Genomic DNA, 26,351 nt, shown 5'->3' on the forward strand with positions numbered 1-26,351 from the left:
TAATTCTGATGGATATTCTATTTCCAGTTGCTGGGGGAGAACAGGGGGAGTGGGCTACTGCCCTCCTGTCATGATAGTCCTGTACCCATGGACATCTGATCAGCCACTCCAAGTAGGATGCTGCTACACTGTGGCTAAACAGATCAGCTGAGTCAAGGTATCTCTCCCTGTCCCAACAATCTGACACAATTAAAACAAGGAGGGATTAAGTTCCGGAAAATGATTTAATCAGCTCTCAGTGTTGATCTTGGAGTCACTGTATCCTATTCAATGCCTAAAAGGATGTTCCTGGCATCTTTTAACAGCCCTGAGCTATGTCTACCTTGGCACTTGAGCAGTCACCTGAGCAATACCTTGAGGCTTTCATTGCACTTTGATCAGTATATTGCTCTTTATCCATGAAGGACACAGCAACTTCCCATAGACTTTGGATGTGACAGTAAAAAAGGAAAAGGTAAAGGAGCCCTGGATGGTTAAGTCCAGTCAAAGGCGACTATGGAGGTGCGACGCTCATCTCGCTTTCAGGCCGAGGGAGCTGACGTTTGTCCACAGACAGCTTTCCGGGTCATGTGGTCAGCATGACCAAACCGCTTCTGACGTAATCCTTAGCATGTTAGGGCTGTGCACTGGACTTGGCCAAGGGCTGGATCCTTTGTCAATCAGCAGTACTCAGAGGACATATGCCTCATTCAAATGGGGTGAGACAGCCCCAAATGGCTATACAGTGGTACCTCGGGTTACATATGCTTCAGGTTACATATGCTTCAGGTTACAGACTCCGCTAACCCAGAAATAGTACCTCGGCTTCAGAACTTTGCTTCAGGATGAGAACAGAAATCGTGCGGCAGCAGCGGGAGGCCCCATTAGCTAAAGTGGTGCTTCAGGTTAAGAACAGTTTCAGGTTAAGAACTGACCTCTGGAACAAATTAAGTACTTAACCCGAGGTACCACTGTATGGGTTGAGCAGCTCAGGGAAGCAGGACGAAGAAGCAGGCATGAGGAGAAACTGTTAAAAAAAGGACCTTTTGGGGAGCTACATGTTTAGCCTGGAGAAGAGGAGGTTAAGGGGTGATATGATAGCCATGTTCAAATATATAAAAGGATGTCACATAGAGGAGGGAGAAAGGTTGTTTTCTGCTGCTCCAGAGAAGCGGACACGGAGCAAGAAAGAAGATTCCACCTAAACATTAGGAAGAACTTCCTGACAGTAAGAGCTGTTCGACAGTGGAATTTGCTGCCAAGGAGTGTGGTGGAGTCTCCTTCTTTGGAGGTCTTTAAGCAGAGGCTTGACAACCATATGTCAGGAGTGCTCTAATGGTGTTTCCTGCTTGGCAGGGGGTTGGACTCGATGGCCCTCCTGGTCTCTTCCAACTCTATGATTCTATCTCTGCCTGAGAAGGGATGGGTTCCCTTTCCAAACAGGCTTCCCCTGAATCTGTCCCAATGTCAGTCCTAAACCCAGACTGGGTCTAGATAATCTTTTCATCCAATAATGCTTGTAGGTGCCCCACCAAAACTGTAAAACCCTTGGGTGAATTACAGTAATATAACATACAGGTACAAAAACAGATAAAACCATTAACATGCTCACTATACTTTTGATTTTGGCAGTTCCTGATCGCAACATGCTGGCTGAAAATGGCCTGAAGTGCCCAGCCTGCTTCTCCAAAAGGACCAAAAAGTGTAAAAGTGAGAAGACCATCAACTGCCTTGAAAATGAGACCCAGTGTGTTGTTTTTAAAGGAGGTCTTCATATAGGTAACATTGCAACTCAGACTGTGTCCTTTAACTCTCATAATGCCACTTACTTGTCCAGAAGGAGTATTCAAGGTGAGATGTGTATATAAAACACCCTTCTGAACAAAAGTAAAAAGTGCATTCATTGCTTCACCACAGTTGCATTTGGATCTCTCCACCATTGGGTTGCAGTCCAGGACAAAATGTGTCCCTCTTGCTCAAAAAGCATATTTATTATGTAAAAGGCATGTAATAAGTTTCCTTAAATTCTGTGACAATGAGCAGTATCTGGCTAACTCAGCCATTAGTGCAAGGACTTACAGTTGTGCAACAGGATTTCCATTCTCTTCTGCCTTTATGTGCTCTGTATCGTCCCAAAATCTGCTCCACAGAATTGGGGAAAACCCCAGAATGTATTTAGGAGAACGAAGAGCGGGAGGATATACTCAGTTCCACAAGAATACATCATTTTGCTGATGTCATGATTTAGCTACATTAGTAAAGATATAGCACTTTATATTCGTTATAACTCTATGACACACGATGACGTGATGGAATCCCATCTTTTGTAAATGGCATTTGCTTGTATGAAGTTTGCAATGCATTTAACTAAATCACATTTTTTGATGTGTCTAGATTCAGCCTTAGATGAATACGTCCCAATCAACATAGTTTTGAGGAATAATGCTGTTTGAAGACAGGACAAATTTTCCAAATCCCTCCTTTCTGAAAAGAAGAGGATATTTGGAATGAATGGGGGAAGGGAATCTGAGTTGATTTGCCCCATAAAGGAAGAGCGAGTATCAAGGCCATTTGAGCTGCTTCTGCCCTACATTGTTTTCAAATCTTGCTGCGTGGCCACAGCATGTGACTTTTAACATGCCCAGGAGATGGTAGGGATAGAATTCCTCCCATTTTATTGCAACTCAGCTACACAGTAGAATTTGATCTACTCAATCTAGTTAATTAGGCTTGTTTTCAGATCCTCTAATTTCATTGTATTTTATAAATATAACCTGTTTACTAATAATCTTTGTGTCTTGAGACTCCTTTGGGTATGATGGCAATTCTGAATTACATATGAGTTATTTTTTTACCTTAACTTTTGATGTTGAAAATTTTGTATATTCATGTTCCAATGAAATTATATTTTTCAGATTTCTTAAATATACACATTTTAAAACTAACTTACTAAAATTCTCATTTAGCCTCACAAGCACAATCTCCTAGTACCTGGGTAAAGGACTAATGTCAACATTTCTTTCATTTTTTTCTAGCCCCCTTTAATCGCCACATTTTCACGTTCCAAGGTTGTGGAACAACAGATTTTTGTGCCATCCCGGAAAACAGAAGAATACTTGGATCTGGGGGATATGTCCTTTTTGTTACCCAAAAAAGATGTTATAATGCTTCAGGAATTTCACACCAGCCTGAACATGAAGGGTAAATAGGACAGTGTAGACCTCTTCCTTGTGCATTGCAAAATCCATGGCAATGAGGGAAAATTGGAGGCCTACTGGTGAAATCCAGGTCACAGGATCTGTGGTTCTTTTATTTTTTTGCTTTTGGTGGAGGTAAAGGGAAGCAAGAGAAAAATGGGTCAAAATGTGGGGATTGTAGATTCTAACTACAAAGAACCCTGTAGTGTATCATTAACAAATAGTTAAGTTTGCATTATGATATTACAAAACAAAATAAATGGTTTTGAGACATAAAATTTTGGTTCTTAGTTCTGTTTCAGATACAAATGCAATTATTATTTATTGGTTTAGCTGAAGCAATTACAAAATCTAAAATACATAAAACAGGATAAAAGCAGAATAATTTTTCTCCTTATAATCGTCACTGTAAAGGCAGAACAGACCACTTTTTCAGAAGTGTATGGGCACTTGCCCCTTAATAAAAAGTTAATCATATACCTATCCATCTCTCATTTGGGAGATTTAAATATTTGAACAAAACTTCTCTTAAGTCCTCATAGATGGGACCAACCAGCAAGCAGTTGCATAAATATTTAGGAGCCTTATCTCCATGTAGGCAAACTTTTTCTACATAGGGAATCCAGCGATAGCATCCTTTAACTATGACAGACTTTAGACACTGGAGTCACAGAGCTGTAAAACCTTGCCCATCCTGGCTTATAAAAGCTAGCTGGGAAGGGCTTGGTGATGGGCTTCGCGGGGTGGTGAATGCTTCTCTCTGTGAGGGAGCCTTCCCAGACCTGCTGAAAGAGGCGGTTATCAAACTGCTTCTTAAAAAAACATCTTTAGATGCTGCTAATATGGCCAACTATCACCTAGTCTCAAATCATCCATTCGTGGGCAAGGTGATTGAGCAAGTGGTTGCTGAACAACTCCAGGAACGCCTGGAAGAAGCGGACCATTTGGATCCCTTTCAGTCGGGATTCGGGCCTCATCATGGGACTGAAACTGCCTTGGTTGCACTGGTCGATGATCTCCGGTGGGCTAGGGACAAAGGTGAGAGCTGTTTCCTAGTTCTGCTGGATCTCTCAGTGGCTTTTGACACCATCAACCATAACATCCTTCTGGACTGTCTAGAGGAGCTGGGGGCACTGTTTTACAGTGGTTCTGCTCCTTCCTCCTGGGCCATGTTCAGAAATTGGGGGGGGGGATGAGTGTTCAGACCCCTGGGCTCTCACTTGTGGGGTGCCTCAGGGTTCTGTCCACTCCCCCATGCTTTTCAACATCTACATGCACCCGCTGGGAGAGATCATCAGGGGGTTTGGGCTGGGTGTTTATCAGTATGTGGATGATACCCAGTTCTACCTCTCTTTCAAATCGGAACCACTAAAGGTGGTGCAGGTCCTGTGTGAGTGTCTGGAGGCGGTTGGAGGATGGATGGCGGCTATATATGGTGGAATTGTCTAAATATCAAACAATTTTGGTAAACAATATATAACGAAATGAAAAAAATCTACAGATATTCATTTAGGAAAACACCAGAAGGTTTTCTATTGGGAATAGTACCAGGAAGTCTAAAGGAAGAAGAAAAGACATTATATTTATACGCAACAGTTGCCACAGTTGATTGTGAAAAATTGCAAAAGTGGTATTATACCAGCAAAAATAGAGTGTCTTGCCAAATTATTGGAGTACTACAAAATATCCAAAACAATGGGAAAAATTGGAAGGATCTCAAAAGAGAAGATAGACAGGGACTAGAAGGTGTTTATAGGATACTTGCAAAACCATATTGAAAAATCAGAACTCCTATTAGAATAAACAAGTTCTGTTTTAAATACTGGAATACTAAATAAGATGGATAACAATGTGTAATAGAAAAAGAAGCATGAAATTAGGTTAAATTGTGTGAAAGAAAGTAATAGAAGTGGAAAGAAATTGCAATTGAGTAGATTGGAAGTCTAACACAAAGGTGGGGTGAGGGGTAGTGGATGGTGATGGGAAAAGGAATTATCTGTGGGATTGAGTGTAGGTATGTTTGAACATTTTTAAGGATTCTATGAAATGTATGTTTGTATGTTTCTATATTCACAATATGTGTGTATTAAAGCTGAATTATTTTAACAATAAAAACTTTTTTTTAAAAAAAAAAGGAGGATGGATGGCAGCTAACAGATTGAGGTTGAATCCTGACAAGACATAAGTACTGTTTTTGGTGGACAGGAGGTGGGTGGGTGTGGAGGATTCCCTGGTCCTGAATGGTGTAACTGTGCCTCTGAAGGACCAGGTGCGCAGCCTGGGAGTCATTCTGGACTCATAGCTGTTACTGATAAAATACAAAAGACACACCAATACAAAGGAAATGAATAGAAAGAGGTATATTTAAATAGAAATAATAGCAAAAATGATGGTAATGTTGATGATGTTAGGGTCTATAAAAGAGAGAACAGCATAAAAGTAGGAGAGAGAGGAAAAAAGGGGGAAATAAGAAAAAAAGGAAAGGAAGGAGAGGGGAAAGAGAAATATGGGAAAGAGAGGAATGTGTGTTTGTTTAAAATGCAGATGAAAGCTGTTCAGAAGGCAGATCACTGAAGACAGGTCACAAGAGGAAATGTTATCTAAAAACTTTTCATTCCTGTAGCTTATGAAAAGGGCCCATTATTCTATGAGCTTGTTCTTCTATTTGCTTCTGATTTCTGTTCAACAAAAGGCCAAACTCCCAGAATATTAGGATGTCACCACTCTTGCTAGCCATTCTTCCCTTCAGGTCCAGGAGACACCTGTGGGTACAAAGGACATCTGGGGAACCCAGAAAGCAGAAGCTGCTGCTCGATGTCTCCAGCAAAATATATCACCCAGGATGCACAAAGAGAGCTGATGTTCTGGTTTGAATCAACACTGTATCCAAATAAGCACAAAAAGTACAGAATACACATTTATTAATGAATAAATTACTGCGTAGTAACAACCCTGTTACCATATAGGAGTAAAAGATTGTAGAAGAAGGTCACTTAAGAATTCGGGAACATTTGGGAAAATACCTACACAGAAAACAACAAATCTGACTTAAGTCTAAGCTAGTGTATTTTAACACCACTTTCTGAGCCTCAAAGAGATGTGGCAACCATCAGTGATTACACATCCCTTTGCAGGGCACATCTTCCACTGTGATATGCAACAACTGGTATTAATAGGCTTAATGGCTCTCATACTGAAGGTAAGGTAGCCGTCACTGACGCGCGGCGTAAATTAATAATGCAGAGTTTTAAAGAATAAAAACTTTACTGAATTAAAATAATCTTCTTAATAAACAACATGGTTCCAAACAGATTGTCTGAGATTAAATACTGATTCTGTTCACAACTGAAGCAGACAGACTCTCACATCTTACAGAGAACACAAAAGAGAAACTGGCTACTCAGTCACATGTTAGAATGACTCAACAGTTAGCAGTTAGGCCTGAAAAACTTTAGTAGGCCCGAAATGTAGGGACTTCAGAATGCAGACCAGAAATGAAAAGACCAGGCAGCAATATCTTTTAAGAAAAAGTTTTTATATTCAATTTGGTTTTTGTCAGACAAAAAGCAAATGGGTGCATTTAGGAAGAAATGAAAAATGCCCCCCGTAACCCATATGCAGATAATTCTTATACTCTCAGCCAAAGCAACAGTTCAGCCCCTTGGCATTCCCCTTAGCCAATGACTAACAACTTCCTATGGTTTCTAATGCATATTCATTAAAGCTCTACCAATGAGAATTGGTGGTGGCCTTGTTTGGTTCCAAGCTGCCTTATCCACTGGATGGCGGTGCTGGCTTATTATTGAAAGAGAAACTACCTGACCTTTACTGATTCCGATAAACAACCTCCTAACCAACACCTGCTTCCTAGAAATGTACCGAAGCGAGTCTGTGGTTTAACAGCTTCTAACTCTGGAGTCTTGTGGTTGACACATATCCTGTTGTTTGCTTTCTTATCTGTGTCTATCGGAGTTTGAGGCAGTTTCAGGGGTTCGTTTCTCGTAAATCGCTTATAACTTGCAAAATACCCTGACCACTAGCTTGCAAACTTCCTGCACCTGCAAAATAACCTAACCGCAATTGCTGTTGCAAACAGGAACAAGAGAAATAGTTTTTAGCTGTTAGCTTGCTTTAAAAAATGGCTTTAGTCTGCTTTATAAAATGGATTTAGCCTGGCTGTCTAAAATGGCCCCTGGCTTTCACACCTTCAAAATGACTGTGCAGTCCCAGCACTTCCCAGCCTGCTTTGCTGCTTCTGCTCTCATGTGTCTTTGTCACATGACAACCATGGCTGCATCAAAAAGAACTTACTGATAAGCTACAAAACCGCCAGTGTAAACTTGAATGGTCCCATGGATGCGAGCATGTTCCAAGTTCAGGTGATTTCTGGGAAGAGCATGTCTGTGACATGCTAATTTTTGATTACTTTGTGCCTCATTAGGATTAGGCTGTTTCCAGCTCAGTTTTATCATAAAGCCCGAGAGACAAATACATTCATTTAATGTACCTGTTTACTGACAATGTAGGTGTGGCTAGACTGGAAGAGGCATCTGGCTGACTCCCACAGAGTTCCTTAAAAGGATTGCATCCAATATGAAATAAGAGCTTTGTGTTACAATATGGAAATATAGGATTTCTGGGAAAGCATGAACTCTCTATTTCCATAATTTCCTGCTCCTCACTGAAACAGTCCTTCCTAGTTGGAATTCCTGGGCACGTTTCCTTGGCCCATAATAACTCCAAGTCAGCTCCTTCTTCTTCCATAGGTCACCTGCTGCTGAATTCTTCCTTGGCTTTTGATCACTCCGGCATTATGAGGGCTTTTCTGAGTATATATTTCTTCTTTGCACATTTGGTTTAGACTACTGCCTAGGCTAAACAATGCAGAGGTGTGGGAACAGTGCAATGGTTGGGCAAGCCCCTTCTTTCTGGTCTGGAAGAAGCAGCAAAAGAAGGCATTTGTACGGCTTCTGGCAGAAGGGGTGAGGATTCTGACAGGGTCCTAAGTACAACCCCCTTCTTCCCAATGCCAATAAGCACTGCTAGGTAGTCCTAACATAAATCATGACACAAAGAGAAGGACACCCCAAGATAGACAGCTAAGTGCAGAATGTCCTCTGTTCCAGCCTGGAAGATCAGAAAAAGTAAATTGCTCTTTCCAATTCATTAAGACCTCACATCAAGTAAGAGCAAAGACAGAGACACTAGTTCAGAATATACCTTTATCTACCAAGAACCAAGCAACTTGCCATAGATCTTGGATGTGATAGTATTAGCAGTTTATGCACATGTCTGTAGCAAATGAGGGCTACGGCCACACACTGAAGAATATGGTTGGCAGTCTCAGCCATTGTGGGAGGAAATTTAAAAGGCTCATCACAAACCATTCAAGCACTTTCTTTGCAATAGAACGACCAAAGCACTAAATTAGTTGTTCTCCTTTAATGATGGGCATTAAACCACATGACTGGTTGAGAGAATGGCCATGGCAGTGATGAGGTGGTTTTTTTACTCAACAAAATGCTTATCAAAAAAAGTTTGAAGAGGGTAAAAAGAAAGAAATATTGGAAGAAGTGATTTAAAAACCTGGAAAAGATTCAGAGGTGTTAGTGAACCAAGAAACTGAATGAAAGATTAAAATGTTAAGGTAGATTTTTTTTAAAAAAAAATGCAAACAAATGAGGAAAACTGCTTGCTTGGCAGTTAAAAAAGAAACATGAATTGAATGTAATAAATAAATTGAAAGTAGAAGGAAAAATAATAGATAAACCGAATGACATTAGACAAATTTGTAAAATATTATACAGAGCTATATTGAGCCAGTAAAGAAAATAAAGCTAGAACTGGAGAATATTTAAAGCACAGTAATTTACCATAGATTCCAAAAGAGTAAATCAATTATTTAAATGCACCAATAATGATACAGGAAGGGTACCAAGAAATTAACCAATCAAAATTAGGTAAGTTGCCAGGGCCAGATTTATCAGCAAAATATTATTAAAAACTACAAGATTTTCTGGGGCAACCGTTGAAGGATGAAGGATGTAAAAGAGCTAATTCATCAAGATCAAGCTAGCTTTCTTCCTGGCTGACAGAAGAAGGATAATATAAGGAAAATTAATTGATACAATAGAGTATCTGGAAGTCAGGAATGAAAAGCAAGCAGCTTTGATGTTTGTGGATGCAGAGAAGGACTTTGATAACGTGTCATGGACCTTTATGGGGGGGGATATGGAGATGATGAATTTTGGAAAATCATTCCTAAGGGGAATTGACACAAGTTATGCAGACCAACAGGGCATGATGACAGTCAATAATGTAGTATCAGAAAATGTAAAATTACAAAAGGGACAAGACAGAGTTTGCCCCCTGTTGCCATTACTGTTCATTTTAGTATTAGAGACCCTAGTGAGAAATATAAGATCTGATGAAGAAATAAAAGGTATAACTGTTGAGTGCAAAGCATATAAGCTGAGAGCATTTGCAGATGACCTTATAATGACCGTAGAAGACCCATTGGCATGTATACCAAGGGTCCTAGATAAAATATCTGAATTTGGTCAGGTAGCGGGATTTAAGGTAAATAAAAATGAAATGAAAGTACTGGTTAAAAATACGACAGAACAACATAAAAATGAGTTACAACTAGCAACACAATTGACAATTGAAAGAAAGAAGGTGAACTGTTTGGGGGTTTGGTTGACAGCTAAGAACAGAAATTACTTTAAAGATAACTATGTATGGAACTATGGAAAGAAATAAAGGAAAATATGGATGTTTGGGGGAAGGATGAATTTATCACTATGGGGAAGAATTTCAGCAATGAAAATGAATGCATTGCCAAGAATGTTATGTTTATTTCAAACCATACCCATAGTCAGTGGAGCAGAACACTTCAAACGATGGCAAAAAGATCTTTCTAGATTTATCTGGCAGGGGCGGAAAACCAAGGATTAAATATAAATTATTAACAGATGCCAAAGAAAGAGGTGGATTTTCACAGCCAGATTTGAAGTTATATTATGAAGTGTTCTGTCTCTGCTGGCTGTGGAAGTTGATAATTTTTTTAATACATATATTTTAGACCTTGAGGGGCATGATAATAGATTTAGATGGCATGCATTTATTTGGTATGAGAAGACTAAAGTGCACAAAGGGTTTTTAAATCATTTGGTAAGGAAATCCATTTTCATAGTATGGGATGAATATAAAAACGTGTTAGAGCAGAAGACACCATGGTGGCTTTCCTCACTGGAAGCAATATCCTTGAAAAAAACTAATGCAAAAAGTGAATGGGCAACCTATAAAGAGATGCTAATGAAAGTAGAACAACAATTAAAGTTGAAAATATTTGAGGATACAAGACATTTAGTAACAGATTGGTTGCAATACCATCAATTAAATTATGTGTTTAACATTGATAAGAAAAATGGGTTTAGTAAGGAAATTTCAAGGTTTGAAAAAGATTTACTGGAATACAATGTGAAGTTACTTTCCAAAATATACATTTTGTTGCTAGAATGGCATACTATAGATGAGGAAGTTAAATTGGTAATGATACAATGGGTAAAATATATTGGGCACAATATATTGGGCACAATATTCAATTTTCATCTTGGGAAAAGTTATGGAGGGAGGACTTAAAATTTACAGCATGCTGTGCATTGAAGGAGAACTATATGAAAATGATGTAACACCTACAAAATTAGAAAAGATGTATAGAACTACTTCAAATGTATATTGGAAGGGTACAGAGAAGGAAGGCACATTCTACCACATGTGGTGGATGTGCAAGATAACAAAAACATTATGGGAAATGATATATAATGATCAGAATAAATGTTTAAAATAACATGGGAGCAGCAGAAGCTTTTTTACTAGGAATTTCAGATGTAGAGATACCAAAGGAGCAGAAACGATTATTTATGTATGCGAGGACAACAGCGTGGATACTACTGGCCCAAAGATGGAAAAAAGACGAAGTCTTGACCAGACACGAATGGTTGATGTTGATGATGGACAACGCCAAATGACGAAAATGACCAGGGAAATCAGAAATAAGGAATGGGAAAAAAATATACAATTTACTTAAGAGAACACTGTAAAGAACTAAAAACTTTGACAGGATTTGAGTAACGCTTGCAATGTACTAAAAGCTAAGGTAAAAATGGATTATTTCAAGAAAAATAGAGAAAATATATGATGCAGTAGAAAAAGTTTGATAATGGAAACCATGGAGGGGTGGAGGGAATCCTAAATGTTGATGAGTGTGACTAATGCTTGAATTCAAACGAATCGTGTAAAACTGAATTAAAAAAGATTTTCTTTTCTTTTTTTTTTTAAAAAAGAGAGAATAGCCATGTTTTTGTAGCTCCCTAATAGAGAAAGCTCAATGGCCATTGCTGGCTCTAATAGAGACCTTCCTCGTAGCTGTGTAAGTGGGTGATTCATACCTGGCACACTCAGCCATTGGCACATTCAACTCCTGAGATCTCACTTCATTCTTTTCACCCTCTGAAAACCATGTCAAAGACAGCAGGATCAGTTTTACTGCTTAAAGTCTCCATTGCATCCACAGCCCATTCCACACTTTCCAGCCTTCCTGGAATGGATCTAGTATCCAGGCTTTTCCTGAAGGAGTGTCTCTACCCCACTCCCAAACACTGAGATCTAGCTCTGAGGGCCTTATGGAGGTTTTCTCACTGTGAGAAGTGAAGATAGAGGAAACCAGACAGAGGGCCTTCTTGGAAGTGGTACCCACACTACGGAATGTCAAGGAGATAAGTAACTATAGAACTTTTGGAAGACATCTGAAGGCAGTCCTATATAGGGAGATTTTAAATGTTTGATGTTTTATTATGTTTCTGTATATGCTTGAAGGCACCCAGAGTGGCTGAGGTAACCCAATCAGATGGGGTGGGGAGTAGAAATAATAAAATTATTATTATTACTATTAAGAGGAATCCTTAGATGGAGGCCATTTTGAAGGGCTATTTTGTAGGTGGCTTCGGGGCTTTTGCCCTTGCCTATTTGGCTCTAAATTGCTTTCTTGAGTGCCTTCATCATTTACATTGTAAATTGTAAATTATCTCTATCAAAAAAGAAATCTTAGAAGTGTCTATCAACAACTAATGAGATCATAGACAATTCCTTCACTGAGTTTTGAATTTCAGTATGTTCCTCTTTATCTTTGTGGTGTACAAACAGCACCCATTCCTGGACCTCACTGAACCATTTGTTCCCAAGTTTTACATGCGACATGAGACCATGGCCTATAAATAACTCCACGTAAGCCTCTACCTGCACCAATTCCCTTGTTGATCCATCTCTGCTCTGAGTCTCCTAATCTTTCCAGAATGATGAAGGCACTCCTGAGCGCATGCCTCCTCTTGGTCCTGCTTTCTCCAGGTAAGATGGGGAACATTTAATTACCTTTAGAGGACACTGAAAAGAACTTGCAGCTTGGGAGAGAAGGGGAGTTAAAAGTGCAGATCAACACCCCACAGAGCAAGGAGTGCAGGGTTACCAAGAGAAAGTAGCAGAGAGTTAGGTCATGAATATTTCTTGTGATGTCATTATGATGGGCCCGACGATGCTTTTTCCCCTGGGCCCGTACTCTCACTTAAGTATAGTGCTCACAGAACACCAATCCCACGGATTTCCACAGTCTACCTCAGATTATCTTTCATTTCATTCTATTAAAATGCTTTTAAAATTGAACCCCTTTTAAGTTAAAAGTTTTAATTTACTATCACCTCCTCCTCTTAGTCTCATTAAGCAAACTGCAAAATCAAACTAATAATAATGTTAATGATCATAATCATCCATGAAGTAAACTTTTGTTTCTGTATTCAGCATTACCTCTGAACTGCAGATATATTTATAACAAGACTGGACTGACATATAAAGCCTATGATGAAACAACTTGTGACTCTAAGGAAGATTCCTGTGTTGCCAGTGTTCTGCAGACAAATATAAGTAAGATTTTCCTGCCTTTTTGTCTTTTGCTGTTGGATTAGATCCAGGTTAAGATTGTTGAACTTTAATGGTTCTACTAGCATATAGAAGTCTATGCTAGGGCAACTCAGCCATGAAAAAAGTGAGTTGAGGAAGCTGTAGCACTTCAACTATAGATGAATTAGAACTCCCATCAGCCTCAGTTAGCCTGGCCACCAGTCAGGGATAATGGGAGATGCAGTCCAACAACATCTGAAGTAAGGAATGAATGTCTTGCATATGAAAATAGGGAATCTAACATCACCTGATCACAACCAGTGGCTGAATCTGCGTGCTTATCTCCAAGCTTGGAGAACCTGATTTGTATCAACCAGAAATCCCTATTGACCCAAAACAATGAACCCAAATTTAGTTTTGGTTATCAAATTAAACAATAAACCTAGAATATAAACTGAATATTCCCTTTGCCATAAATGGCATTGAAATTGAGAGTCCTTTCAGAGATCTATAAAAAACTAATTGAAAGCAGAGCAATTGGGATGGGAAATGAAGGTGCTTCACACTTTCATGGCTCCCCCTCCCCCCTTAAGTAATTTTGAATTAACTCTCAGTGATGAAATGATTAGGAAGGAACCAACATTAAGTATTCTTGCAGTTTGCCTAATAAAAAGGGTTTCTGTTATCCAGCTTGATTCAGTATGGGCCCCTCCACCTGACGAACTTCTTTCATACTTCAGCCATTGGTTAAGGTTGATTTGATCCCCTTGCCAGTGTGGTGTAGTGGTTAAGAGCGGTAGACTCGTGATCTGGTGAACCAGGTTCGTGTCTCTGCTCCTCCACATGCAGCTGCTGGGTGACCTTGGGCCAGTCACACTTCTCAGCCCCACTCACCTCACAGAGTGTTTGTTATGGGGGAGGAAGGGAAAGGAGAATGTTAACCGCTTTGAGACTCCTTCTGGTAGTAATAAAGCGGGATATCAAATCCAAACTCCTCCTCCTCCTCTTCTTCTTCTTGCTTGTTCCTGATTAACCCACCCCTTCTACCCTGGAGGACATGGGTGCCATTTCTGGTTTGTCTGAGGTGCCAAAATGCCTTGGGGCAATCCTGGGTGGGATGGTGGTGCTCACTTGACCATCTGTTCCAACATCACTGCTACATTTTTGGAGGGAGAGGGGCAAGTGGGCAGTAAGGTTGGTGCAATGCAAGTGTCTTGCCAAGTGTCTTTTGTTCAACAACAGGAGTTCAGTGAAGAATGCCCCGAACCTGCAAACTGTTATGACCGACTAGCAGCTAGAGTGCAGTGTATGTCAGATGTATTGTCGGATGTATAGGAGAAGGCATGAGTCCTCATGCTAGAAATTTGATGTGAAATGAAGTTCTACATACACTCCAAATTTAAAGCATTATACAAATTAATTGCAAACATAAAAACAGAGGTTGGTCCTATGGATTAAGGAGGCAAGAGACTACTGCTTGTGGCAGAGATGTGAAAAGGATCTAGGAGTCTTGGTTGACCACAAACTTGACATGAGCCAACAGTGTGACGCGGCAGCTAAAAAAGCCAATGCAATTCTGGGCTGCATCAATAGGAGTATAGCATCTAGATCAAGGGAAGTAATAGTGCCACTGTATTCTGCTCTGGTCAGACCACACCTGGAGTACTGTGTCCAGTTCTGGGCACCACAATTCAAGGACATTGACAAACTGGAACGTGTCCAGAGGAGGGCAACCAAAATGGTCAAAGGCCTGGAAACGATGCCTTATGAGGAACGGCTAAGGGAGCTGGGCATGTTTAGCCTGGAGAAGAGGAGGTTAAGGGGTGATATGATAGCCATGTTCAAATATATAAAAGGATGTCACATAGAGGAGGGAGAAAGGTTGTTTTCTGCTGCTCCAGAGAAGCGGACACGGAGCAATGGAGCCAAACTACAAGAAAGAAGATTCCACCTAAACATTAGGAAGAACTTCCTGACAGTAAGAGCTGTTCGACAGTGGAATTTGCTGCCATGGAGTGTGGTGGAGTCTCCTACTTTGGAGGTCTTTAAGCAGAGGCTTGACAACCATATGTCAGGAGTGCTCTGATGGTGTTTCCTGCTTGGCAGGGGGTTGGACTCGATGGCCCTTGTGGTCTTTTCCAACTCTATGATTCTATGATTCTATGAGAGCTGAACTCATAAATGCCTGCAGAAAACTATTCTGTTCCACCAGGGCTATGCAGATCATTAAGAATAGATCTTTCCACATGTTGGCTATTTGCAGATTAGTTGTGCTGCAGAAAACATGCTGGGGAGACCACACATTACAAGGAACACAAATATAACTTTTGCTAGGTTTTAATAACAAAAACTCCTTTTACATTAATTATAATATATCAATAAGCATGACCCATCCACCAATGTAGTGAGAGAGCTAGGTGCTGCTTAACAGCACCTGCTATACTGCTTCACAGCTGTAAAACTAGGTCATGTTATTTGCTCTGGCCCTTAAAGAAATACACATCTTGTGGAACAATAATGAACCTTCAAATTTAAAGAGACCATTCAACACCACACTGGTTAATTGATATCTATCTATTTACTTTTAATGTTGTTTTTATTGTATCTCTTATGTATTATTACTGAAAAACATTTTGATATTTTTTCCTTTTATGTTATAGCAGTGCACACGTGTTTAAACAAACAAACAAACAAACAGCACCTCACTTTAGATTGCCAAATTTAATAATACTTTCCATATTGTTAGTTTGAAAAGGTCCTGATTCAGGCATCAAAGAAAATTGGAACCATTACAGTGAATGTGCCTTAGGAGCAATAGTCCTGAATATTTTCCCCAGATCTAGAGATTTCTTTCAATTTCTTTTTCATAGTAGAACTCCGAGCGCAACTTTTGAATAAATGCACGTCATCCGACAATTGTTTCTCAGGCAATTACAGCTTCACTGCAGGGGATGGTAAATTCTTTGAGATGAAGAAGCACTGCTGCAACACCGAACTGTGTAACAATGCAACTCTCAGCCGTAAGTTTCTGTATAATTTTTAAATCCACAACATGTTAGGGCTTTGCATTGGATTTGGCCAAAGGCTGGATACGTAGTCAATCAGCAGTACTCAGAGGACCTGGGCCTCATTCAAATGGGGTGAGCAGCCCCAGATGGCTATATGGGTTGAGCAGATCAGCACTATTAGGGCCTCTCAAGGGGTGGAGAGGCAGGCAGGATGAAGAAGCAGGCATGAGGAGAAACTATGAAGAAGAGGGACCTACTGGGCAGCTACATATCTGCCTGAGAAGGGGTGGGTTCTCTTTCCAACCAGGCTTCTCCTTAATCTCTACCAATGTCAATCCTAAACCCTGACTGGGTCTAGATAATCTTTTCATCCAATAATACTTGCAGGTTCCCTACCAAAACTGTAAAGGCCTCGGGTGAATTACAATAATATAATATACATGCACAAAAAACAGATAAAACCATTAACATGCTCATTATACTTTTGATTTTGGCAGTTCCTGATCACAGCATGCTGACTGAAAATGGCCTGAAGTGCCCAGCCTGCTTCTCCAAAGGAACCACACAGTGTGAAAGTGAGAAGACCATCGACTGCCTTGGGAATGAGACCCAGTGTGTTGTTTTTAAAGGAGCTCTTCATATAGGTAACATTGCTACTCAGACAGGGGGAAAGGGCCTAGTCATTGGTTGGCTCATGCAAACTCCCTCCTGTTCTCCTATTCTCCCTCCCCCCTTTCCCTTGCATATTACTAAAAATGTGAGAGGGACCACATCTCCCGCTGGTCCACTCTGCCACCTTCCTTAATGTTTTGCCTACCTGGACTGTGTCCTTTAACTCTCATAATGCCTCGCTTGTCCAGAAGGAGGATTCAGAGCGAGATGTGTATGTAAAACACCCTTCTGAACAAAAGTAAAAAGTGCATTCATTGCTTCACCCCAGTTGCTTCTGGATCTCTCCACCATTGGGTTGCAATCCAGAGCGAAATGTGTCCTCTTGCTCAAAAAGCAAATTTATTATGTAAAAGGCATGTAATAAGTTTCCTTAAATTCTGTGACAGTGAGCAGTATCTGGTTAACTCAGCCGTTAGTGCAAGGATTTACAGTTGTGCAACAGGATTTCCGCTCTCTTCTGCCTGTATGTGTTCTTTATCCTCCCAAATGTATTTAGGAGGACAAAGAGAGGGAGGATATACTCAGTTCCACAAGCATACATCATTTTGCTGATGTCATGATTTAGCTACATTAGTAAAGATATAGCATTTTATATTCGTTATAACACTGTGACACCAGATGGCGTGATGGAATCCTGTCTTTCATCAATGGCATTTGCTTGTATGAAGTTTGCAATGCATTTAACTAAATCACATTTTTTGATGTGTCTAGATTCAGCCTTAGATGAATACGTCCCAATCAACATAGTTTTGAGGAATAATGCTGTTTGGAGACAAGACAAATTTGCCAAATCCCTCCTTTCTGAAAAGAAGAGGGTATTTGGAATGAACGGGGGAAGGGAATCTGGGTTGATTTGCCCCATAAAGGAAGAGGCAGAATCAAGGCCCTTCGAGCTGCTTCTGCCCTACATTCTTTCTTCTTATCCTTCTCCTGCCCTTTATAGCCTGGGCTTTGCAAATTTCTCTTCTAAGGGCTGAGTAAGAATTCTGAGAGGAGTTCCTAATTGGCTTTTGCAGTCCCCCCTTTTCACCTACTTCATGTTAGCTGTGTTTAACATGAAACTCGTAAAATAAAAGGAGGATTCTCTGGATGCTTAGATCACAGTGGGGCAATGAGGAAGCCTCAGTGGGCATCCAACTGTCCTAAGAGACAATGGAGTGCACCTCCAGCTTTTTTGTGTGCGTGGCTGCATCACACTTTTGACTCATGCCAGGTTCAAACACTCAAGGCTCCCACACCAGGGAAGGGAGTATTGTTTTCAAATCTTGCTGTGTGGCCACAGCATGTGGCTTTTAACATGCCCAGGAGATACTAGGGATAGAATTCCTCTCCTTTTTTCTTTTTTCTTTTTTGCACCTGACATGCACACAAGAATTTGATTTGGTTAATCTTGTTAATTAGGCCTGTTTTCAGATCCTCTAATTTCATTATACTTTATAAATATAACCTGCTTACTAATAATCTTTGTGGCTTGAGACTCCTTTGGGTATGATGGCAATTCTGAATTACATATGAGTGTTTTTTTACCTTAACTTCTGATGTTGAAAATTTTGTATATTCATGTTCCAATGAAATTATGATATTTTTCAGATTTTTTAAATATACACATTTTAAAACTAACTAATTAAAATTCTCATTCACTGTCACAGGCAGAATCTTCTAGTCCCTGGGTAAAGGACTTATGTCAATATTTGTTTTCTTTTCCCTCAGCTTTTTCTAGGCTCACTCATTTCACGTTCCAAGGTTGTGGAACAACAGATTTTTGTGCCATCCCGGAAAACAGAAGAACACTTGGATATGGGGAATTTGGCCTTTTTATTGCCCAAAAAAGATGTTATACTGCTTCAGGAATATCACGCCAGCCTGAACATGAAGGGTGAATAGGACAGTGTAGATGTCCTCCTTGTGTATTGCAAAATCCATGGCAATGAGGGGGCACTGGAGGCCTACTGGTGAAATCCAGGGCTTAGGATTTGTGGATCTTTCTTTTTTGCTTTTGGTGGAGGTAAACAGAAGCAAGGGGCAATGAAAAATGGGTCAAAATGTGGGGGTTGTAGATTCTAACTACAAAGAACCCTGTAGTGTATCATTAAGAAATAGTTAAGTTTTCATTATGATCATTACAAAACAAAATAAATGGTTATGGGAAATAAAATTTTGGTTCTTAGTTCTGTTTCAGATACAAATGCAATTATTATTTATTGGTTTAGCTGAAGCAATTACAAAATCAAAAATAAAACAGGATAAAAGCAGAATTATTTTTTCTCCTTATAATCGTCACTGTAAAGGCAGAACAGACCACTTTTTCAGAGGTTTATGGGCACTTGTCCCTTAATAAAAAGTTTATCATATACCCAATCCATCTCTTATTTGGGAGGTTTAAATATTTGAACAAAACTTCTCTTAAGTCCTCATAGATGGGACAAACCAGCAAGTAGTTGGGTAAATATTTCAGAACCTTATCTCCATGTAGGCAAACTTTTTCTACAAAGGGAATCCGGTGATAGCATCCTTCAACTATGACAGACTTCAGACACTGGAGTCACAGCTGTAAATGCTTTTCCCCATTTGGTGTTTGTGATGCTGGTTACATAGTGATGGGGTTGAATGTGTAGTTTGGCATATCAAGATGCAGGATGGTCCCACCCATGAAGCAAGGTGTGGTGATAGGGGTCGTCAGGAACATGGCCCCCCAGAGCACAGCAGGACAGTCAGCCTCAGAAATTGAGCTGAGCTAGCAAAGGGAGGACAGCCCACCCCTCCTTCCCAGAGAATTATCTGCTTGTTCTCAAGAGGAAGAGAGGAAGTGTTGGAAGCCAGGCAACCATCAGATAAGCCAGAGTCTGAGGCGGTGTCTTCTGGGGAAGAAAGGTAAAAAAGGTAAAGGACCGCTGGACGATTAAGCAACTATGGGGTTGTGGCGCTCATCTCGCTTTCAGGCCATGGGAGTCAGCGCTTCTCCAAAAATAGCTTTCTGGGTCATGTGGCCAGCATGACTAAACTGCTTCCGGTGCAACAGGACACCGTAACGGAAACCAGAGCACACGGAAATGCCATTTACCTTCCCACCAGAGCAGTGCCTATTTATCTACTTGCACTGGTGTGCTTTTGAACTGCTAGGTTGGCAGGAGCTAGGACAGAGCAACGGGAGCTCACCCCATGATCGGCAAGCCCAAGAGGCTCAGTGGTTTAGACCACAGCGCCACCCGCATCCCTCTGGGAAGAGACAGGCCAACCATTCAGTCCCTGAATGAGGAGAGTGGAGAAGCTTTAAGAGCAATGGAAGGGAAGGAGAAGAAAGACGGGATTTTGGCGTTCATGGATACGATGTTCCAAGACCCCCAGAGGCAGACTGCTGCTTCCAGGCAATTGCTTAATCTGAGGCAGGGGAGTAGAACAGTGATGCAATTTTGGGCGGAGTTCAATATGTGGTGGCAACAGCTGGAGTGGGGGCAGAAGCCCCTTGTGGCGTTGTATCGAGCCGGGCTTAATGGGGACTTACTGGATGAGCTGGCCAGGATGCACACTTTCCTCATTAGAGAGCATGGTACAGGCTTCTCTCTGCAACAAGATCACCACGCTATGGAATGAAGGATCAGAATGAGGGGGCCAGGCAGGCAGCCATTAAAGATGGCTGGCATTCCTGACATTTCAGTGCAAAGGTTTGGCATTATGCCCAGAGACGAACTGGGGGAGGCAGGCTCCAGACTTCACTGGCAGAGCGAGAGAGAAGGAGAAGAAAGAGGCTGTGCTTTGTCTGTGGCACGCCATCCTCTGGATGTGTTTTTCTTGTAAACAAAGTTACATAAAACTGACAGAGAGTCCTTGCCGCTTATCAGGCTGCATGCCTGCCAGAGATCATTATAGGGGCAGCAGATCTGGCCTGCAAGGAATCCCTTGCCCATTGCTGCTGCCACAGTGGCAGCAACAGCTGCACTCCTTAGAGACCAGATTTACACCTCCCCTCCCAAATCAGGTCACCTCTTCAGTGGGCTCTTGGAAAATTAGGAGGTGCTGCTAGTCTCCTCCATTCCTTGTTTCCTGTGGATATATATATATATATGCTTTCGTAGATTTTCACGGGTACAGGAATGCAGGTTTTGGTGTCTTCGGGTGTCTTCCCGTGTAAGAGTTGGGGTGTCTAGGCGACGTTTCGACGAGGTCTCACTCGTCATCTTCAGGCTGGTGCTTTCGGCTTCTTGTTCCAGTAACAAGAAGCCGAAAGCACCAGCCTGAAGATGACGAGTGAGACCTCGTCGAAACGTCGCCTAGACACCCCAACTCTTACACGGGAAGACACCCGAAGACACCAAAACCTGCATATATATATATATATATATATATATATATATATATATATATATATGTATGTATTGAGGTCCAAAAACCCATAGAACAACTTCAGAACAAAATACAGTTAAGACAGCCAACCACAAAAGATAGAGAGAAACTGAGGGGGTCATTTTGTTTTGCCTCCAGCTTGATGATCTTTGTTTCTTTTGACCAACTAAAACTCATTGAACACAACAAGGCTAGACTGTGCTCTGCATACCCCTTGAGATTCATCTGCAGTAACAGAGGGGTCAAGTTTCCAGTGGATGCAAGCAATTTCATCCTCAAAACTTTTTGCAAACATGGTAATGTTAGGCTCTATAAAAGAGAGAACAGCATAAAAGTAGGAAAGAGAGGAGAAAAGAAAGGGGGAAATAAAAGAAAAAGGAAAGGAAAGGAAAGGAAAAGAGGAAGGAAGGAGAGGGGATAGAGAAATATGGGGAAGAGAGTAAAGTGTGTTTGTTTAAAATGGAGATGAAAGCTATTCAGAAGGCAGATCACTGATGACAGGTCACAAGAGGAGATGTTATCTAAAAACTTTTCATTCCTGTAGCTTATGAAAAGGACCCATCATTCTAAGAGCTTGTTCTCTTGTTGGCTTCTGATTTCTGTTCAAGAAAAGGCCAAACTCCCAGAATATTAGGATGTCACCCCTCTTGCTAGCCATTCTTCCCTTCAGGTCCAGGAGACACCTGTGGGTACAAAGGACATCTGGGTGACCCAGAAAGCAGGAGCTGTTGCCCAATGTCTTCAGCAAAATATATCACCCAAGATGCACAAAGAGATCTGAGATTCTGGTTTGAATCAACACTGTATCCAAATAAGCACGAAAAGTACAAAATACATATTTATTAAATAATAATCATAATAACTGTGAAGTAAGAACCCTGTTACCATATAGGAATAAAAGATCATAGAAGAAGGTCACTTAAGAATTCGGGAACATTTGGGAAAATACCTACACAGAAAACAACAGATCTGACTTAATCTAAGCTAGTGTATTTTAACACCACTTTCTGAGCCTCAAAGAGATGTGGCAACCATCACTGAGTACACATCCCTTTCCGGGGCACATCTTCCACTGTGATGTGCAACAACTGGTATTAATAGGCTTAATGGCTCTCATACTGAAGGGAAGGTAGCCATCATGACTGCATAAAAAAGAACTTACTGATAAGCTACAAAACCTCCAGTGCAAACTTGAATGGCCCCATGAATACAAGCAGGTTCCACGTTCCCCTGATTTCTGGGAATCATAGAATCATAGAATCATAGAGTTGGAAGAGACCACAAGGGCCATCGAGTCCAACCCCCTGCCAAGCAGGAAACACCATCAGAGCACTCCTGACATATGGTTGTCAAGCCTCTGCTTAAAGACCTCCAAAGTAGGAGACTCCACCACACTCCTTGGCAGCAAATTCCACTGTCGAACAGCTCTTACTGTCAGGAAGTTCTTCCTAATGTTTAGGTGGAATCTTCTTTCTTGTAGTTTGGATCCATTGCTCCGTGTCCGCTTCTCTGGAGCAGCAGAAAACAACCTTTCTCCCTCCTCTATGTGACATCCTTTTATATATTTGAACATGGCTATCATATCACCCCTTAACCTCCTCTTCTCCAGGCTAAACATGCCCAGCTCCCTTAATCGTTCCTCATAAGGCTTCGTTTCCAGGCCTTTGACCATTTTGGTTGCCCTCCTCTGGACACGTTCCAGTTTGTCAGTGTCCTTCTTGAATTGTGGTGCCCAGAACTGGACACAGTACTCCAGGTGAGGTCTGACCAGAGCAGAATACAGTGGCATTATTACTTCCCTTGATCTAGATGCTATACTTGTTATGTAGTGTAGTTTCACCCTGGGCCAACAGGGGGATACTGTATATAGTTTTCACTCAGGTCTGTAGATAGTTTTCACTCAGGTCCGCGCCAGTTATTTTAGGCGGGAACTCTGGGCTGTTGTGGTTACAATGTTGACAGCCGGCTGCCTATAAATACAGGCCGGCTGAGCTGTTCGCAGTCAGTTCTACTCCAGCTTACCAAAATAAAGAGCTACTTGAAGAAATCGCTGTGCCGGCTGCTATGTCAACCCACGACTTAACACTGGCGACGAAGGTGGGATGGATGGACATCAGAGCACAGCCAGATACGGCCAGCCTCTGAACTGAGCTGAATCACTGAGCTGAATCACAGAGCGAAATCACTGAGTGAAATCACTGGGCAGAACCAATTCAGAGCTGACTGTTCTGGCTAGAGCACTGTGTTCCATCCATCGCCCTTCACGCCGGCATCGGAATCATGGCTTCACTTGTGCCTCTACCGCCGTTTGCGCCAGCCTCTGAATCATGGGACTCCTACCTCGCTCGGTTCGACTGCTACCTCCAAGCCAACGAGCTGACAGCAGTATCAAAGGATCGGAAGCGGGGCCTGTTCCTCAGCCTCTGTGGGCCTGAGGTGTTTGAGACGGCCCGGGCGTTGGTTGCGCCTGAAGCAGTCCAGGCAACACCATGGGACATGATCCAAGAGAAGCTCCGCAACCACTACGCACCAAAGCCGTCCAAGATTGCTGCCCGCCATGCGCTCTACCACCGGAACCAGGCAGAGGGGGAGTCAATCAACAACTACACCACCGCCCTGCGACAGGCTGCAATGCACTGTGAGTTCCGAGACTTAGACGATGCCCTGATGGATCGAATCGTCTGCGGGGTCCGGGACATCCATCTGCAACGGCGTCTCCTAGCCAAGCCAGACCTCACGCTACAGAAAGCCATTGAGGAGGCTGTGGCCTCAGAAGCTGCTGAACGCTCCGCCCAGGAGATCCGCAAGTCCAGCAGCCCGCGTCTTGCTAGGGAGCCAGTTCCGGTGCATCATGAAGAGGCCAGCAGTGAGGAGGCATCCTCCAGTGAAGACGATGATGTGCACCAGACAAAGCGGGAGCGCAGGAAGTTCCAACAGAAGTCCAAGGGCCAACCGGAATGTGCTGGCTGCGGAGGCAACCATTCCCGTGCCAAGTGTCGATTCAGAGACGCCATCTGTAGGAAGTGTTCCAGAAGGGGCCACATCGCTAAGGTCTGCCGATCGGCTCCGTCTGACACCCCCCCTTCATCGACTCGCAAGTCCAAGTCTTCCCTCCAGTCTGCCAAGGAAAGTTGTTTCGCTCTCACCAACTGCCGCTGCCCGTCTGGAACCACGATTGGCCAAACCGACTCGCCTACGCGACGCAAGCTGAACGTCACGGTGCTCATTGAAGGAGCTCCATGTGACATGGAGATCGACACCGGGTCTGCCCTGTCCATCGTGTCATGGAGCACCATCAAAAGACTGGTACCCAGAGTGTCCAAAAGGCAACTCGACTCTCACCGCGTACACCTGAGAGACTACCAGGGAAACGACATTCCCGTGGTAGGCGTTGGCCGGTTCCGGATCGCCTTCAAGGATTTTTCGGGCCTGCTCCGGTTGGTGGTGGTCGAAGGTCAGCGGCCAAGCCTCCTAGGGCTAGACTGGTTTGATGCCCTCGGCCTGGAAGTCACCGACATCAACTGCATCTCTAACGCAGAGACTGAGGGTCTGGTCAAAGACTTTGCCGAGGTTTTTGACGGCACCTTGGGCCAATATACAGGTACGCCCATCTCCTTTAGCCTTGATCCACAAGTCGCCCCCATCAAGCTAAAGCCACGCCGGGTTCCCTTTGCTCTCAAGGCTAAGGTGGACGAACAACTGGACAAACTGATCGCCCAAGGAGTTTTGGAGCCGGTTGACCACGCAAAGTGGGAAACCCCCATCGTCATGCCTGTCAAGCCAGATGGGTCGGTGAGAATCTGCGCTGACTACAAGTGCACGATCAACAAGGCACTTCAGCAGCACGCTTATCCGGTTCCTGTTGTCCAACACCTGCTGCATTCCCTGGGTGAGGGTAAGGTCTTCGCTAAGCTGGACCTTGCCCAAGCCTATCAACAACTGCCAGTCGATGATGCCACTGCTGAAGCCCAGACGATCGTCACCCACCGGGGGGCATTCCGTTGCCGCCGGTTGCAGTTCGGGGTGAGTGTGGCTCCTGGCATCTTCCAAAGCCTTATGGAGCGTCTCCTGCAAGGGCTTCCGGGCGTGGTACCATATTTTGATGACGTCTTAGTGTCTGCAGACTCACACCAGCAGCTGTTCGAGCGCCTCCGTGCCGTGCTGACCAGGTTCCAGGAGGCCGGGCTCAAGGTAAAGAGGGAGAAGTGCCAGATCGCCGTTCCACAGGTAGAGTTCCTGGGCTATCTTATCGATGCCTCCGGTCTTCATCCAACCACATCCAAGATCCGCGCTATCCAGCAGGCCCCCACCCCAAAGAACAAAACGGAGTTGCAGGCATTCCTGGGGCTGCTGAACTTTTATAACATGTTCCTGCCCCACAAAGCCACAGTGGCCGAGCCTCTTCACCAACTCCTTAGCACTAAGACGCCTTGGGCCTGGGGTCATCGGGAGACGGCGGCCTTCAACGCGGTCAAGGCTCTCCTTTCTTCAGACAGTGTGCTGGTACAGTACAGTGAATCCAGGCCGCTGGTCCTTGCCTGCGACGCCTCACCTTTTGGCATCGGTGCTGTCCTTAGTCACCGTTTTCCAGATGGAAGAGAAGCACCGCTCGCCTACTTTTCCAGGACACTATCTCCGACGGAACGGAATTACAGCCAGCTCGACAAGGAGGCATTGGCACTTGTGGCTGGAGTGAAGAGGTTCCATGAATACCTCTATGGCAGGACTTTTGACCTCATCACTGACCACAAGCCACTCCTGGGCCTCCTCGCCGGTGATCGTCCAACTCCACCGGTCCTCTCACCACGCATGCTGCGATGGACTGTTTTCCTGGCTGCCTACCACTACCGGCTCATCCATCGCCCGGGGAAATCGATGGGCCATGCCGACGCCCTCAGCCGTTGCCCTCTTCCAGCATTTGTGGAAGACCCGGCTCCAGCTTCATCGCTCCTTCTGATTGAGGATCTTCCGGCAGCGCCTGTATCGGCTGCCACTGTGGCCTCCGCATCTGCCCAGGATTGCACCATCAGCCGGGTGCTCAACTGGGTGTGGAGGGGGTGGCCACAAGGGCCTTTTGCATCGGAGTTCCAGCCCTTCGCAACCAGACAACATGAACTCTCAGCTCATCGCGGCTGTCTGCTGTGGGGAGACCGCGCCGTGATTCCCCAGGGACTCCGTCAGCGCGTCCTGGAGGCTCTGC

The 26,351-nt window shown here is 43.0% G+C and overlaps 1 protein-coding gene across 3 annotated transcripts in view; it reads left to right on the forward strand.

Moving 5' to 3' along the window:
* Positions 1–12,160: 12,160 nt before the first annotated feature.
* Positions 12,161–26,351, forward strand: part of LOC310712514 (phospholipase A2 inhibitor and Ly6/PLAUR domain-containing protein-like) — a 46,096-nt gene continuing 31,905 nt past the window's right edge. Inside the window, exons 1-5 of one of the 3 annotated variants that reach the window (XM_083515658.1) lie at positions 12,161–12,584; positions 13,032–13,154; positions 16,058–16,150; positions 16,636–16,782; positions 18,521–18,959. In XM_083515658.1, the coding sequence (XP_083371784.1) occupies positions 12,533–12,584; positions 13,032–13,154; positions 16,058–16,150; positions 16,636–16,782; positions 18,521–18,690 (585 nt within the window). In that variant the 5' untranslated portion in view covers positions 12,161–12,532 and the 3' untranslated portion in view covers positions 18,691–18,959. Of the gene's footprint in view, positions 12,585–13,031; positions 13,155–16,000; positions 16,151–16,635; positions 16,783–18,520; positions 18,960–26,351 lie in introns of those variants that run through there. The other 2 variants (XM_083515657.1, XR_014528893.1) reach the window with 2 other exon arrangements.

The sequence above is a fragment of the Podarcis liolepis genome, assembly GCF_965112155.1.
Source record: "Podarcis liolepis genome assembly, chromosome: 7".
Classification (NCBI taxonomy): Eukaryota; Metazoa; Chordata; class Lepidosauria; order Squamata; family Lacertidae; genus Podarcis; species Podarcis liolepis.